The sequence below is a fragment of the Erinaceus europaeus genome, chromosome 2, assembly GCF_950295315.1.
Source record: "Erinaceus europaeus chromosome 2, mEriEur2.1, whole genome shotgun sequence".
Classification (NCBI taxonomy): domain Eukaryota; kingdom Metazoa; phylum Chordata; class Mammalia; order Eulipotyphla; family Erinaceidae; genus Erinaceus; species Erinaceus europaeus.
Window position 1 is genome coordinate 200,325,384 of NC_080163.1, and position 17,931 is coordinate 200,343,314.

General features: G+C 41.7%; 1 protein-coding gene across 10 annotated transcripts in view; it reads right to left on the reverse strand.

Moving 5' to 3' along the window:
- SEC24B (SEC24 homolog B, COPII coat complex component) overlaps positions 1-17,931 on the reverse strand; it is a 67,552-nt gene that overhangs the window by 22,033 nt on the left and 27,588 nt on the right. For 7 of the 10 annotated variants that reach the window (XM_060186275.1, XM_060186277.1, XM_060186274.1 and 4 more), the window contains 4 exons: positions 11,240-11,320; positions 9,169-9,386; positions 3,620-3,804; positions 304-406 (listed from right to left, as the gene is read on the reverse strand). In XM_060186275.1, coding sequence (XP_060042258.1) covers positions 304-406; positions 3,620-3,804; positions 9,169-9,386; positions 11,240-11,320 — 587 coding nt within the window. The remainder of the gene's footprint in view (positions 1-303; positions 407-3,619; positions 3,805-9,168; positions 9,387-11,239; positions 11,321-17,931) is intronic. The other 3 variants (XM_060186276.1, XM_060186273.1, XM_060186279.1) reach the window with 1 other exon arrangement.

The following is a 17,931-nucleotide window of genomic DNA, read 5'->3' on the forward strand; positions in this document are numbered from 1 at the left end:
TCATAGAGTTTGCTTAAATATTCATGCATTATTTAATAGATAATGCAAAGACATCTGTCCAGTTAGGTAAGTTTCTTGGGGAAAGTCAATAGCTTAATCATTCTGTCCCTAGCAGCGCTCTGCTTAGCACCAGTTTCAAAATTAAGCACTCATAAAATGTTTCCTGAATTGAGTTTGACAAAACCAATGACTTCTAACTTTAAATAAGAGCAAATGAAACAATTTTAAGGGAATATACAGTTTAAGTACCTTGGATATAAGCACACATGCCAGTAACCACAGATAGTCTCAGTGTTACTTTACCGTTAGGTCTCTGAAGGGATGTAACAGCAATCCTAAAGGGAGCTTAGCTTTGTTCAGTAAAGCCTGTGTCTGTGGAATATTTGTCAAAGTGCACCGAAATGAACTGCAGAAAAAAAAAGATGTATTAAAGTAGAAAGGAGCTGTAGGTCATGGGCAGAACTAACAATAACATGAACAGAAAGTGGAAACACAAAGTAAAGCTTGGACTGGTGGTGTACTGCACCAAAGCAAGGAACACTGGGGAAGTGGGGAAGAAAAGGGGAGGGACTTTCAGGTCCTCGTATAGGATGATGGGCCTAATTTTGCTGTGAGAGTATTTGCAGGCCCTTATCTTGGTGAGATGAGAAATTGTACCTATATGCCAACTGTATTGTGAATCATTAACCTCCCAAGGGGGGAAAAAAAAACACTAAAGGGCATTATGTGGAAGTCATTTAGGTATATGCTACTTAACTGGACCTAGGAAAGTCCTGGTTATTTTAAACAGGCAATTATGCTCTGTGTTAAAAGGCCTGAGGGCCAACATTTTCATGGTGGAAAAGGACAAAATATTCAGCACGGTACAGACACTGTAATGAGTGTCACGGAGAAGCAGAAAGGATTGAGTGCAAAGCACCCCTTTGCTCCTTAAGCAATGCTGCTCCTACTCTAGCTGCTCCCTGTCTGGGCCTTCTGGGAATAGATATCACTCTGATCCCAGGGAAACAACATGACTCTAGCACTACTTGTCCCACAGAGTTAAGTGCTTATAGTAACCTGAATGGAAGGCCAGCAGACACAGGAGCAAGCCGAGGTAAGAAGCAGAAATATGAACCAGGAAAAGCATTTTCAGAAGAGCAGCTGTCAGCATTCAACCATACTGGGTACCCTGGGACTCCAAGCTGGGTCTGTTCCTCGACCACCCCAGGTGTCCTCACTGAGTCAGGACCTCCAGGCAAGTTCACTTTCACAGGTCACACGCTCACTTCATTCTGGTTTCTATTCTAAAGTTAACTCCTTGGGAAGACCTTTCCTTACTCAATTTAAAAAGTACCCTCATAGCTAAAGCAATACTGAGAGAAAAGAGAAAAAAGTGGAAGCATCATGATCCTTGACTTCAAATGATCCTACAAAGCAATAGAAATCAAAACAGTGTGGTACTTGAACAAAAATAAGCACAGTGACTAACGGAATGAGAGTCCAGAAATAAATCCCCACACATGACAGAGGAGCGAAAGCTATATGATGGGGGAAAAAATGTCTCTTCAACAGATGGTGGTGTGAAAATCAGAGAGCCACATATAAGAACATGAAATTATACCATTACTTAATAAAATTAATTGAAAATGGATTAGACACTGGGGTATTAGGTGTGAAACTATAAAATGTAGAAGAAAAACAAGTAAAATACTTAAAGACCTTAACATCAGAGATGTATTAGGAGGTTTAACCCTACTGGCAAAGGGAACTAAAGTAAGAATAAACAGGACTAGATCAAATAAAAGGGCTTTTACATATGAGAAGAAACTTTCACAAAGGTAAGAAAAGACAACCTAGAAATTGGGAGAAGATATATACACATCACACATTAGACAAAGCATTGCTATTTATAAAGAAATAATAACAGGTTAATGATAACAAAAAACAAGTAATTCAATAAAAATTGGGCAAAGGATCTCAAAAGACAATTCTCTAAAGACAAGAAAAAAATAGTCCACATCATTTATTATCAGAAAAATGTAAATTAAAACCACAAACGGGCTATCACCTCACACCTGTGAAAATGGTCTACATAAAAAAGAAAAGAAATAAAAGAGAAAGGAAACAACAATAGTGTGGAGAAAAAGACATTCTGGTACATTGTTGGGGGGGGGGATGCTAACTGGTATTAGCCCGTAAGGAAAATAGTGTGGAGTCCTTAAACAAATAAAAATGGAAATACCTTATGATCCAGTAATACCACTACTAGGCTCATATTCAAAAAGGACACAAAAACACTAATTTGAAAAGACAGCTGCACAATTCATATTAGCTAAAATATGCAATCAACCTAAACACCTATCAGCAGATGACTGGGTAAAGTTGTAAGATATATATTTAATGGAATATTATTCTTCAATTAAAAAAGACAGTACCATATCCTTCAGGGCAAAATGAATGGACGTGGAGGTGATTATACTTTGTGAAATAAGAGGTAAAAGACGACTATTGGATGGCTTCATTCATACGTGCAAGATAGAAGACTAAAGCAAATGAACTAGCAGGGGGTTGGGGGGAGACGAATGGACAGGAAACGCCGTGTGCGTGCGTGCGTGCGTGCATCTGTCTGTCTCTGTTGTATAAGTGAAATTTTTAACATATAAAAAGCTCACCAGGTGCAGTAAGTTGTACATATTTATAGGTATGAACCTTACTCTGAAATCTTGTAATTTATAAACCAATTATTAAATCAGTGTCAGTAACAACAACAAAAAAAATATTTCAAGTTTCACCCCTACTACTGTCTATATCACTGTAACACTGACACTGCATTATATACTTTGTGATTTGACTCTGAATGGGATACAGGTGCCATGAGGATCCTCAGAGCACCTCCATCTATACATACTCATTTATTTACACACACACACACACACACACACACACACACACACACACACACACACACACACAATAAATACACACACATTGCACTGGAAGCTACGTAAGATTTTTGGACGATTAAAGAAGTCTACAGCTTTTTTTAAAAGCTGGAAAATCTGACTCAAATTTCCTGTGAATTAAACACCATCTTAGAGAGCATCCAGGAAGAGGAGGGTGTCTTTTAGAGAGCCCCTAGCACAGATTACCTTGCTTTGAAGAGACAGAAGTGCTGAAAGCAAGTGAAAAGACAGCACCACTGTGTTGGGAAGACCAGTGAGGGACACTGGGCTCAGAGGGCCCCAGAGGCAGGCCTGCAGATAAGTTTACCCCATATAAGAGGATGGTCTACTAAAGAAACACCTAAATTCAGGCTGGATGCAACTGCCTGGAACTAACAGCAGGATGAATTTTTAAGGAAAGTGAGGAAGGAGGAGTTAAAGAAAATGAAAACAGGTTCCCGAAATCCTTCACTCAGACAGGAAAACATCTACCTAGCCTTCAGTGGTAGGGGTGGAACTGGACATGACAGAGAAGGGACAGAAACAGATGACCTACACTGAATTTCACACTCAGCACATCCATGTGAACAAAGCTTTCAATCAGGGAGGCAATGACATCATCCTTCTATGGTATTTCAGAGTCATACAATGTTTGCCACAAAGTACATTACTTAAAAGAGACGATGAATACTTACTCTGGGCTACAGTTTAATTTTTTGAGGTCTAAATTCAAGTTAGGGACAGGAGCCCATACAGGTGTCGGGGGTAAAATATTCCTCTCCTGAGTGAGATTTACAGGTCGTAGACTTTCTGGTGGTGGAGAGCTCTGAAGACTCAGTCCTCCCAGACTGGAGGACAGCTGGTTCACAGCAGGATACTGCTGAGAGGGCGAAACAGAGCATCACAGCAGACATAAATAAAACACATTATACTATAAACAGGTCTGTAATATACAAATGCAAGAAGGAAGGGGAAGAAACAGAGGAAAGAGAAAGAGACACCGGAAGCACTGCTTCATTGCTCATAAAGTAAACCCTCGCCCCGTACACACACAGGGAGGGAGGGACCAGGGGCTTGAATCTGAGTGCCTGTGCATGATAACAGTGTGCACTCTACCAAGTGCACACTGGCCCAGCCCTTCCATTCAGTCATGTTAAGCTCCACAGACTTTCAGCAGAGGATCAGAGAGTTACTATTTTAAAGTTTTAAGAGACTTGTGCAACTATTTAAGTCTAGCATCAGTACAAAAGCTACTAAGAATATGCTTAAGAATGGGCTGGGCTATGTGCCAACAAAGAAAGTTTATTTATAAGGGTGGGGAGTGGCACACTTGGTTGAGTGCACCGGTTACAGTGAGCAAGGACCTGGGTTCTAGCCTCTTATCTCCACCTGTAGGGGGAAAGCTTTGCAAGTGGTGAGCAAGACTGCAGGTGTCTCTGTCTCTCTTCCTCTATCTCCCCTCCCCTCTTGATTTCTGACAGTCTCTACCCAGTAAGTAAAGATAACTTTTAAAAAATCAAAAAAGAAAGTTCATTTACAAAGTAGGCAGCAAGAGTCCAGGCAGTGGTGTACCAGGTTAAGCACACATAACATTAAGTGCAAGGACCAGCACAAGGATCTGGGTTTGAGCCCCCAGCTCCCTGCCTGCAGGAGGAACACTTCATAAGCAGTGAAGCAGGCCTTTCTTTCTTCTTCTCTAACCCTCCCTCCCTCTCAATTCCTCTCTCCTATTCAATTAAAAAAAAAAGAAAGAAAAAAAAAGGCCGCTAGGAGCAGTGGATTCACAGTGCAGGTACCAAGCCTAGCAGTAGCCCTAGAGGCGGCAACACACCAGACTGGGTCAAAGTTACTATGCAAGTTCACTTCTAGGGTGGGAATAGATAGCATGATGATAAAGCCGAGAGTCGCTCTTGCTTGAGACTCCCAAGTCCCAGGTTTAATCTCCCATACCACCATAAACCAGAGCTGAGCAGTGCTTTAGTGTAAAAAAAAAAAAAAATCACTTCCAAAATGACTGTTTTCCTTGTTCAACATTTCCTCTAAGAAGACCTTTCTTCGAATCTGGTTTTCTCATTAACACACAGAGATATCTAATATATATATACACACCCATGAGAGGAACTTAGAACACCAGAGCCAGACAATGAATGACTCTAGGGCTCGCAAGACAGCTCACCTAAGGAGTGCACTTGCTTTGTCAAGCACTTGACCAGGTTTGAGTCCAACCCCTACGCACTGGAGGAAGCTTCAGTGCTGAGGAGTCTCCTGCAATCCCGTGCCCTCATCTTTCTACCTGAAAGAGTCAACCTGGAGAGTTGAAGCCCTGGCAACAGCAACAACACAACAGCAGAACAAATCTAAAAATCTCTAGTCAAAATCAAATGAGATGGAAAGGGAAATCGGTGCCCGCCAACCATATTTCTTCAGTGCCTCTCCTAGTTTCCTTTAACACATCAATTTCAGGGCCAGGTGGTGGCCCACCTGCTTAAGTACACACATTACAGTGTGCAAGGACCTGGGTTCAAGCCTCTAGTCCCCATCTGTGGGGGAAGCTTCACAAGTGGTGAAGCAGGGTTGTAGGTGTCTGTCTCTTCCTCTCACCTTCCCCTCAACTTCTATCTCTTTCCAATAATAAATACAAATAATTTTTTTTTAAAAAAAAGACTCATTTCTAGAATCTAATAATCTTATTTCCCTCTAATTTTCATTATTAGTTCATAATGTAAAGTTAATTAAAGGAACAGGGCTTTTATTATAATGCCTTTTAAGTCGATTTCCTTCTATTAAGTTTTCTCTTCAATCAACTTAAACTGTCCCATATAATCAAACTGACATGGATCTAACAGATCAGAGGTGACTCAAAAAAAAAAAAAAAAAAAAAAAAAAGGTCACAGCAGTAGTTTAATGACTATACGTCCTGGTGAGTGTGTGTGGAGGCATTCACCAATTTCAGTTCTAGGCTATGGGAGATTTCTTCAGGGTAAGAGTCAAAACAAAATTCCAAGTCCTTTAAGTCATGTAATTTTTTGAGGTACAAGTCAACTGGGTAATACAGAGCTCTTGACGAGTGGTGCCTGGGATGGAACCCAGCACTCACGCACAAAAGATAATGAGCCCGACTACTGAGCTAACACCTCCAGTCCCAGTAGTTCAGAATCTTTACAAAACTAGACATTTATTAGTATTCTCACTCTCACTACTGTTCCTACTTTATGGTGAAGGAACTCACACAGGTGGAATGCCACCTCTCTGTATCAATACTTTTCATTCCTTTTTATTCCATATATAGAAGCAGAGAGAGAAACAGAGATGCACAGGGAGGGAGAGACACCACAGCACTGCTCTACCATCTGGAGCTTTCTGAGATGCAGTGCTACTTCCTCATGGTCCCAGAACTCTAGGCACAGAAAGGCACATGTCCTACTGGGTAGATCACCTCATGGCCCCTGACTTTCATTTTCCTTCTTTTTAAAAAAATATTTATTTACTTGATTTGACAGAGAAATTGAGAGGGAGAAAGTAGGTAAGAGAAGGAGAGAGGCAGAAAGACTCCTGCAGCACTGCTTTACTGCTTGTGAAGCCCCCTGCACGTGGGAGCTAGGGGCTTGAACCTGGGCCCTTTCACAATTTTTTTTATCTTTATTTATTTCCTGGATAGAGACAGTCAGAAATTGAGAGGGAAGGGGGTGATAGAGAGGGAGAGAGACAGAGACACCTGCAGCCCTGCTTCACCACTTGTGAAGCTTTCTCCCCTGCAGGTGGGGGCCAGGGCCTCAAACCTGGGCCCTTGCGCACTAACATGTGCGCTCAACCAGGTGCGCCACCACCCGGCCCCTGGACCTGGGCCCTTGAGCATGAAATGTGTTTGCTCAGCTGGGTGTGCCGCCATTCAGCCCATCATTGTCTCACATGAGATAGATCGAGAGCATCTGCACTTTGCTGAGACTTGAAAAAAAAGAACTTACAGTGAAAAGAAGGAAATCACAGCTAAGACATCAGTCAAGATAGAAACTTTTAAATTAAGAAATTTCACGAGTGGCAGAGCAGTTCTGTAGGTGTTTGTCCTTTTCTCCTCCTTTCTCTCTCCCTAACTCTCTCACTTCTATCAAAAAGATTTTTAAGAAAAATGAAAGAAAGAAAAAAGCGAGAAAGAGAAAGGAAGAAAAAAGGCAGAAAGAAGAGTAGAGCTGTGCAGGCGCCAAGCCCTAGCAAGAACTCCGGTGGCAAAAGCTACATAACAGTCATTATGATTATTATTACTATGATTATGTTGCCTCATGGGTTATCGCTGGAGCTCGATGCCAACATTACAAATCCACTCCTCTCGGTGGCCACTTTTCCCCGTTTTTATTGGCTAGGATAGAAAGAAATTCAAAGAGGAGAGGAGACAGAGAAAGAGAGAAAGACAGACACCTGCAGACCTGTTTAACTGCTTGTGAAGCGACCCCCATGTAGGCGGGTTGCCAGGGGCTCAAACCAGGATCCTTCTACAGGTCCTTGTGCTCAGTACTATGTGCACTTAACCCAGCACGCCACCGCCCAAATCCCATAATCATTATTATTAAGAACTAATATTGTGGGAGTTGGGTGGTAGTGCAGCGGGTCAAGCACAGGTGGCACGAAGTGCAAGGACCGGCGTAAGGATCCTGGTTCGAGCCCCCAGCTCCCCACCTGCAGGGGAGTTGCTTCACAGGTGAAGCAGGTCTGCAGGTGTCTTATCTTTCTCTCCCCCTCTCTGTCTTCCCCTCCTCTCTCCATTTCTCTCTGTCCTATCCAACAATGATGACATCAATAACTACAACAATAAAACAAGGGCAACAAAAGGGAATAAAAAAACTAAAAAAAAATTAATATTATTGTCAGGGGTATTTAGCATAATTGGAAACAGAGTTGGCAGTCAGCTGAGGTAAAGAACAAACACCTCATCACAGACCCCTGCGAGCGTCAACCCGGCTTTGACCTAGCACGTTATGATTGGGCCCTCCTCAATCGCTATCGAACAGGCCATGGCCGGTGCGCCGCTATGTTCCATCGCTGGGGAGCCAGAGACGACCCGAACTGCCCCTGCGGCTCCAGACAGACTATGACCCACATAGTCAACGACTGCCACCTCTCCAGATTTAAAGGAGGTCTGGAAACTTTACATCAGGCTCAACCTGACGCTGTTGACTGGCTACGGAAGAAGGGCAAACGCTAGAAGAAGAAGCATAATGGTTATGCAAAGAGACTCTCATGCTTGAGACTCCAAAATCCCAGGTTCAATCCCCCACACCACCATAAACCAGAGCTGAGTAGTGCTCTCATTAAAAAAATAAAAATTAATAATAATAATAATATTGAGGGCCAGGTGGTGGTGCACTCAGCTAAGCATACATTAGTGCAAGGATCTGGGTTCAAGCCCCCAGCTCCCCACTGCCAAGAAGGATGCTTCACAAGTGGCAAAGCAGGCCTGCAGGTGTCTTTCTCTCTCTCTCTCTCTCCTTCTCTCTCTCTCTCTGTCTCCCCATCCTCTCTCAATTTCTCTGTCTTGTCCAATAAAATGGAAAAAAGGGCCACCAGGAGCAGTGGATTCATAGTGCTGGCACTGAGCCCCAACAATAACACTGAAGGCAACAGAAAAATAAAAATTTTAAAACTACTATTAACAGTAAGGATTATAGCTCAACCTGTCAGAATGCCAAACTGCAGGTCTGAAGCCACAGGTTCAATCCTTGTACCGTATTCCAGAGTTGAAGAGTGTTCCCTCTCTCATTTTTTCCCCTGATTCCTAGTAAATAAATCTATTAAATTAAAGTTACTGGGCCAGTGACATAGCTCACTGGGTAGGGTAAATGTCATGCCATGCGTGCAGCCCAGGTTCAAGTCCCAGCACGACACACGGGAGTTGCCATGAGATCAGGGAGAACTCTGGTACTATGGTGTCTCCCCCCCCCCCCCCCCGCACACACCTGAATAAATAAAAAAGTGGTCTGGGAGTGGTGGAACCTTTTGTGAGACACCCCAGCTCTACAAACAAATAAATGAGTAAGTAAACTGATATTTATATTTCATTTGTTTTCCTATGTTATGCAAATATACATACAAAAAAAAAAGAAACTGTAATCAAGTTTTATGCATGTTTGATTCAGTGTTATCTTTCTACACAGATACCTAGGATCTATGTAAAGCATCAGTTAAGCTTTAGAATTGAAAAGTGTTTCAGGATTTGTAGAAACACAACGTCTGCCTGTGACTAGACACGTACCTGAGCATACTGCTGGAATCCCGGATACACCGTATTACTGGGCTGAGCTCCGGAGGTAAGTGGTGGTGTGGCATTCTGGTAGCCTGGCTGTAGAGTTGGGTAGCCATACCCAAAAGGCTTTGCTATTTTTGAAGATTGGGAAGTTGTGAGAGCTGGAGTGGGGTCAGGTTCAGGCACAGGATCAGGAGCAGGACTGCTTGCTGATGAAGAAAGCATATCTAACAGAGGGAAAACACAGTGTTAGCCCCTGACAATCAGGGCTCACTCGAGAAAGCTCCTAGGTGAGCTGCAACCTTTGGTATGCCACCCTCCACCACCCCTTTTTATTTTGAGAAATCTGGGCCATGAACAGCAGGGGAGAGAACACAAGAATGTTACATAACAGGCCCAGTGTGCCCGTCACTCAGATCCATCACTTTTTCACGAATATCACTCATGGTCCCACCCAATCTTTTTATTTTTAAAAGCAGGAATATTACAAGAAGGACCTTTTAAGAAGTAAAATGTATTTACAAGAAAACCCCATATTCCCTTTCATTTCAACAACAAATACTTCAGTTGGTTTTAATGACAGCGTGCGTGTGTGCGCACACACGCGCACACACACTACTGCTATTTTTTTCTTTTATTCTCAGTAGGGATTAAGCAAAGCAATAAAAAGAATGTCAACTACTCTTCTAACTTACTGTATATGACCCCACCATATCTAAGAAAAGCTTACACAGAAAGAAAGTGTATCTCCATAACCCCCTAGAGGTGGGTACTGCTTGCTATACAAACAATATGAAAGGGCTGGCTGGGGACCTAATAAATCAAGATCCAACTCCCAAGCCAGGACCTTTTAACTAGACCACACTGAACACATCATTTCAGGCTAATATGAAGTCTTATAAAGTAAGATAAAGTATTTCTCTTTAGTGAGTGAAGCAGCTCTTCCAGAATGCTGCAATAACTGCTTTTGAAATGTTCCATCAATTCATACACACACACACACACACACACACTCTCACACACACACATATACTCTCACACACACATACACTCTCTCACACTCTTCAGGGGGGAAATTTTTTAATCAAATAAGACTAAGTAAACAGGAATTATAAACTAAATTGAGAGAATTGAATATTTATTTGTATGGACTTAAGAGGACAGTAATAGCAAGATAGTATATTTAGTTAAGTACATCACACTCCAATTCCAACGATGCTTCGTCCTGGGTCATTATCAACATGATGAGGAGGAGAAAGGCAAAATTACTATTCTATCAGTTCTAAGGTAGGAAGTACTAGAAAAGGGGGGTGGGTAGGAGGTCAGTACTGGTTGCTAGTGATGAAAGATGTGTGAAGAAGTATAAATTTAAAGAAGTGACTGCTAAAAAAGGGGAGGGGAGTAATTTATAGAACTTAGAGAATCTTTTTCCTTTTACTACTTCCTATTACTCCTGTTCTCATGTAGCAACCAAAGTTATTTCTAGATATGGTTAAAAGCAGTGCCTCCAGGGGGCTGGGAGGTGGTGCCCCCCATGAATAAGAATCTGGGTTCAAGCCTCCAGGTCCCACCTGCAGGAAGTAAATTTCACAAGCAGCGAAGCAGTTTGCAGGTGTTTCTCTACCTCCCCCACGCCTCTCAATTTCTATCTCTTTAAAAAAAAAGAAAGAAAGAAAGAAAGAAAAAGAAAAGAGTGCCTCCAAAACCTACCCCAATTGGTTAATCTCCTCCCCTGGTAGAGGCAGCCTGGAGCCAGAGTGGGGAATAAAGAGTCAAAGACTATTTATAGTCAGAGGCTGGCTGGAAGGAATTCAAGGACCTACGCATGAGAATAGAAACCTAAAATTTATTTAAAGAACTGTTAGCATAAGAAGGGAAAGAAAATCATTCACTATTAAAAAAGTTTCTAAGGAAGAAGAAAAAGATAAAGAGCATGATAACAAAAAGAAAGTATCTTAGGCTTCTTAGAAATAACTGTAATTGCTAATGGACACATAACACTATTGAGGCTGAGAAATACCAGGAAAGACTCCCCTTTGTCTCTCCCAAATATCTCCTAGGCACAAAGCAGGTTGGTTACCTGGGTAGCAGCCTCCTTCTAGGGCATCATAGCTGTTGGGCATTGGAGAAGCGCTGCTCGTGGTGGAAGAGCTGTCAACACCTGGAGAAACAACAAAACACCTACTGAGTTTAAAGTGTCATGGTACTTAGGCAGTCTCGGGCATCATTTGAAAAAAGATGTTCTGCTGAACTAGGACAATTCCTGACACTCCATTAAAAAAAAGTAAGGTGACTGATGCTTAAAGACCTTCCAAAGTCATATACATATACACACGCATACATATGCATACATGTCTGCTAATAAGAAGAAGGGTGAGAGTGGGAAGAACATGGAGTTGACCAGGGAAATGTACTACAACTTCATCAAATACACGTGAAGGCATTTTAGAGAACAGATACTAAACGATTAAAGGTAGCCAAACACACATATAGTCTGCATGGAGGGAAATATGAATATAGTCACAAAGACAGCATTTGCTAAATCTTAAGCTATTGTCTCTTAGCACAAGAATGTGTTGACTAAATCTGACCAGATTTCTAACAGCATAGCTGTATGAAACCATTAGAGTGGAGTCTGCTTCAATTGCTACCTTTGGAATGAATGTTACTAGGCTTCTTGTTTGACAGACTTTTCATGAACACACAATTCTACCACTCCCAAGCCGTGCATGTGTAGGTGTAGATCTAGAGAGAGAGCTATCAGAGACAGAAAGGGGGAGACACCACAGCACAGCTCTACTACTTGTGAAGCTTCTCCCTTGCATATGCTTCCATGTGGTGGCCAGAAGCTTAAGCCCAGGTTCTCGTACATGGCCAAGTGTGAGCTCTGTCAGGGGAAATATTTCCCAGGCTCCACTGCTCTGAGTGCCTTAGTTTATTCACCACTGAAGGAAGATGAGTAGCACCTGCCATATTAGCAAGGTAGTAGAGATGAAAGACCTTAATTACTTAGTATGCATAATCAAGACTTATCCTGGACAAACATGCTACACTTTAGATGGATGGAGGCACACAAGGCACTGTCTCCTGTGATAACAGATCCTTATCTTTTCCACCTTAAGACAAAGCTCTGCAGTACAGAGATCCTGAGCTCTTAACACCAATATTAAATAAAACTAGAACTTGAGTTAACTTACAACTGTGAAATGAAAAGAATAGAGGTGCACAATTATCTTCCACTGAATAATTCTGGATAACTACGACAATTAGATACAACTGATTCAAGGCATAGTAGTTCAAGTTATTTGCATTGGGACATTTTCCTAGCATTAAGAGCATAATTTGGAGGCAAAAGAATGCAGTTTATCAGACTATCATTTACTTGCTATGAAACTCTGGGTGACAATTAACGACATTGTTAAGCAAAATAGGAACAATTTTTTAAAGGCTCTACATGTGATTTTTTTTTTTGGGGGGGTCACCAGTTTATTGCTGCATAATGAATCTACCAACTCTGACAGCTAGTTTTTTTCTTTTTTGTTTTTAAAAAGACAGAGAAAAATTGAAAGGGGCATGGCTAGAGAGGGAGGGGGACACCTGCAGCACTGCTTCACAGCTTGTGAAGCTTCCTCCTTGCAGGTGGGGTCTGGGGTCTTGAACCCAATGTCAATGCATATGTAGTGTCAGTGCACTCTGTCTGTTGAACCCCCACCAAGCACCTCCTCATGTACTTTTTAAAATACTTGTGAGGCTGAAGCCAGAAAGCTGGATAAAGCGATCTACAGAGAAATAACAGATGCAAGACACTAGCATTTATTAAGTGCTCTCTTTGTGACAAGAAAATTGTTGCTTTTATTTGTCATTACTCTTAACTAACAAAGGACAGTGATGGTTCATTTTATCCTTTTTTAAAAAATAGTTATTTATTCCCTTTTGTTGCCCTAGCTGTTTAATTGTTGTAGTTACTGATGTCGTTGTTGTTGGATAGGACAGAAAGAAATGGAGAGAGGAGGGGAAGACAGAGAGGAGGAGAGAAAGACAGACACCTGCAGACCTGCTTTACCGACTGTGAAGCGACTCACTCCCCTGCAGGTGGGGAGCTGGGGGCTCGAACTGGGATCCTTAAGCAGGCCCTTGCGCTTTGTGCCACGTGTGCTTAAGCCGCTACGCTACCGCCCGACTCCCTGGTTCATTTTATTCTTTATATTTGTAGGTTTGTAACTAACAAAAGCTGACATACAAGATCGGTCATTACAACTAAAGAAGCTGACACTAAAAGACTTAAAGTAAAAAAAAAATAATAATAATTAAAATTAAGTGGTGTGACCAGGGAAACCCCTCAACTGGTAGAGTGAAGAACTTTCATGCCTGAGAGTCTGGTTTGATCCCCAACACTGCATCTGCTCAAGCAGTGCTCTGGCCTCTCTCTCCCTCTTACATGGGACTATTATATGAAATAAATCTATTTTATTTTAAGCACTGAAGGAACAATAGCATAGAAACCACACACCCAGGCCCTGAATGTTCACTACTAAGGGAACGGAGAAATACAGTGCAGCTTATCTTTGCAATGGCACATTATCCACCTATGAAAAGAAATGAAGTCAGAGAAGCCCGACACAAAACACTACACACTGTATGTGATACCAGAGTAGGTAAGTTTGTCCTGCTACAAAGTCTAGTGGTGTTGGCCAAGAGCTGGGAAGAAGGGAAAAAGATGGAAAATTACTACTTAATTGGCAGGAAGTCTTCTTTTAAGATGCAAATATACAAAGGTAGAGCTAGATTTAAATGCCGACCAGACCACACAGTCGCCAAAGAACGAGTCAGAGGTGGTGGCTGCACAACACTGGACCTGTACTAAATGCCACTGAACCTTCAAAATGGTAGAGTGCATTTTATGCAAATTTTATTTTGAAATAAAGCAAAAATGGTAATACATTCCAATGAAGGAAGACTTTTTTAAAGATTAGATATCCTCATGCAGAAGAATGAAGTTAGATTCTTAGATCCATCACTACAATGAACACGCGATGAGTCACAGACAACACCTAACTGCTAAAACTACAGGCCCTAAGCAAATGACAGAGCAAACACTGTCACTCTTGGATCAGGCAGTGGCTTCTTACATTGACATCAAATGCACAAGAACAGCGTGAGCTAGACTGCATCCAAATTAAGTATCTTTGTGAAGCCCATAGTAGGGAAGAAAATTTGTGTAAACTATCTAATAAGGTTTTTATATCCAGAAATACATTAAGGAGCCTGGCACAACAAAGCAATTAAAAGGTAAACAACCCAATCAGAAACAGACAAAGGCACTCCTGCAAAGATATACTCATGGCCAGTAAACACTTGGCAAGATGCTCAAGACCACTAGTCAGTAGGAGAAAGAAAATCAAACCACTAGGAATTTCCTCTTCACACAGTCTAGGAGGATTAAGAGGCAGGAAATAGCAAGTTTGTGGGGTCGGAGAGCTAGCCCACCAGGTAGGGCACATGCCTTGCCAAGCAGACTGCCCGGGTTTCAAACCCCAATACTACATGGGAGGGGCTACAGCACAGAGAGAAGTTCTGGTACAAATGTATCTCTGTCTGAATGGAAAGTCTGCCTGGGAGTGGTGGGACCATGCACGTGAGAGGTCCAGGTTCCACAAAAAGAAAAGGAAAAAAAAAAAAAAAGGCAAGTTTGAACAAAGATACGGAGAAACTAGAATCCCGAGAGACTGTCCAAGAGTGTAGCAAGGCTGGAGGTAGTGGCCGAGTTTATGGTTTGAGTGCACAAGATCCTGGGTCTGATCTCCAGTAAAACCTCCCCCAAACAAACCCCTTCAAAAACCCCTCCCGTCTTACAGAATGCAGTCTGATTTCCTTTATGCTGTTAGGGAAAGAGTATCAACTACTTGGCTTCCACCTGCGCTTTTCTTTGTGATGTTGAGCCTCATGGGGATAAACTTTTTCATTCTTATTTCATAGAGAAACTTCCAATCCTCCATAAAAAAATCTTTGTAACATGCATGGAACATGACTTCCTCTCTTAGCAGGAGTATTTCTCAACCCCGAACTACTGCATTCTTTATTTTTAAAATACATATTTATTTATTTACCTATTATTTAATTTATAAGAGAGGGGAGAGGGACAGAGGACCCTCCATCACACTAGCAGATGTGATGCTGAGGACTAAACTTGTAACCTCCTGCTTCAGAGTCCAATGCTTTAGCCACTGTGCCACCTTCCAGCAGCAATACCTCTCTCTCTCTCTCTCTCTCTCTCTCTCTCTCTTAAAACCAGAACACCACTCAGTTCCAGCTTGTGGTGGTGCTAAAGATTAAAACTGGGACCTGCAGTGATATACAAGGACCTGGGTCTGAGCTCCCACTTCCCATCTTCATGAGAGGTGAAGCAGATCTATAGGTGTTTATTTTTGTCTCTCCCTCACTATCTCACCTCTCTCTCTCAATTTCTTTCTGTCATATCCATTAAAATAGAAAAGGAAAGAAAAAGGAAAAAATGACTGCTGGGAGTAATTGGTGGATTCATAGTGTCGGCACTGATAAGCCTGGTGACAAAAACAACCAACTAAATAAATCTGGGGCCTCTACACCTCAGACATGTCTTTTGTATAATCATTATGTTACCTCCCAGATTTTAATAAATAATCTATTATTAATGAAAGAGAAAGACAGGAGGAAGAACTAGACCATCACTCTGGCACATATTATGCGTAGGATTAAACACAGAACCTCACGATGCATAAGAGTCCTACACTTTGGGGAGTTGAGTGGTAGCGCAGTGGGTTAAGCGCACATGGCGCAAAGCACAGGGACTGGCTTAAGGATCCCGGTTCGAGTGCTTCACAGGCGGTGAAGCAGGTCTGCAAGTGTCTATCTTTCTCTCCCCGTCTTCTCTTCCTCTCTCCATTTCTCTGTCCTATCCAACAACAATGACATCAATAATAACTACAATAATAAAACAAGGACAACAAAAGGGAATAAATTAAATAAAATAAAAAAGAGTCCTACACTTTATATACTGAGCCACCTCCTGGGCCTCTCACTGCATTCTTTGTGTGTGTGTGTGTATTGTAGTTATATCCTAGCATGGATGAATTCTGCTTGTCTATAATCCAAATGCATGGAGACAGTTATGTTGCTGTACTCATCTTCAGAGCCGGGAGACCTAAACAAGACAGAGCTGATGGAATCATTGGTATCAACAGCTTTGGTCCTTGTCCCTATTCTTAACCTGTGAATAGGTCCAGTATTCCTTGGTCTCTTCACACTACAATTAGTGATAACAAAGTCTGAAGCCCAGTCTGGGGAAGGGGGGGTGGTGGTGGTACGGACACATGAATGGAGCACTTGGGAAGAATTTTCCCTTAAACTCTCCTGACTGTCACAGGCTGAGAGAAGAAAAGGGGAGGAGGGACAGATAGGGAGCTGACTCTGAGGAAGCAAGACAGGTAAGAATAGATCAGGATGGGTGTAGTTAAGGTAGTTAAGAGGACAGCACTTGTCAGGCAGACATGAGCCACTATCTCTGAGAGACGTGCAACAGGAAGCAACACAGTCTAGAGCAGTAAGCAGGACCATGCAACCTGACAATGAATGCACCAGACTCTTTAGATGTCATTTCCTCCCAGCTTGCGTAAAATGGGGCAAGAGAAGAAATCTTGCCTCTCCACCACTTAGGGACAAGAAAAAATGAACAAGATAAGTGCCAGACTCCTCTAAGTGGCTCCTCATTTACAACAGACCTAACACCCACACAGCAGGGCTACCGCAAAGAACAAACAGGTCAACAATGCAACAGACACTAGCCAGAGATGTAGGAATGAGAGAATATTTTCTCTCTCCCCTTTCCCATCTAGTGGGTAGAGGGAAGGATTTGCATGAAGGAAGCCTGAAGTTAGATTCTTGGCAGAGCAAATGTTTGAGCGGTGCTCTGGCTACTCACCTTCTCAAAGTAAATAAAATATTCTATACCTCACTGCTGGATTGGTTTGCAGCCACAATAATCACATTTTAGTAAGTGGAACATTAAAATAAGTACTGTGTTAATACACATAATGTATACCAAAAAAAGTATGAGTAGTATTGATTTCCAGACCTGGTAACTGAAATTTCATTACTACAAAATACTGTTCTCTTTTTCTTTCTTTTCTTTTTTTTTTAATTGCCTCCAGGGTCATCACTAGGGCTCAGCTGGATCTATGTGCCAATATCTGTACTGTAAACTGTTAACCTCCCGATAAAAAAAAAAAAAAAAACCATAAATAAATGACATAAGTCAAGTCATAAGTGTACCTCTCTTTCATTCTAATGCTATCCTTCAAGATAGTTTTCCTTTAAAGGAGAGAAGAAAGGAGAGATAAACTGAGATAAAAGCATCTGTGGTGCCCTGGGAAGTGGTGCAATGGCCACAGCATTGGACTTCAAAGCATAAAGTCCTAATTTCAATCCTCAGTACTGAATATGACAGTGATATTCTGGAGTTCCCCTCAGCCCCCGGCCTCTCATGTAATAAACCTTAAAAAAGTCTCAATGTAAAAAGTAAAAACCAGAACAAACAAAAAAAAAAGAATACCAAGACTCATAAGGCAGGACTTAATCTTATTAACATCTAGTCCATCTCATGCTATCCACATTTCATTCTAGGAACATTTTAATGTTTTCCTTAACTTCCTCTTTGACACAGTAATCATTAAGCATTGTATTGTTGAGTATCCATATTTTGGGACTTACATAATTTTCTTTTTGTTGTAAATATTA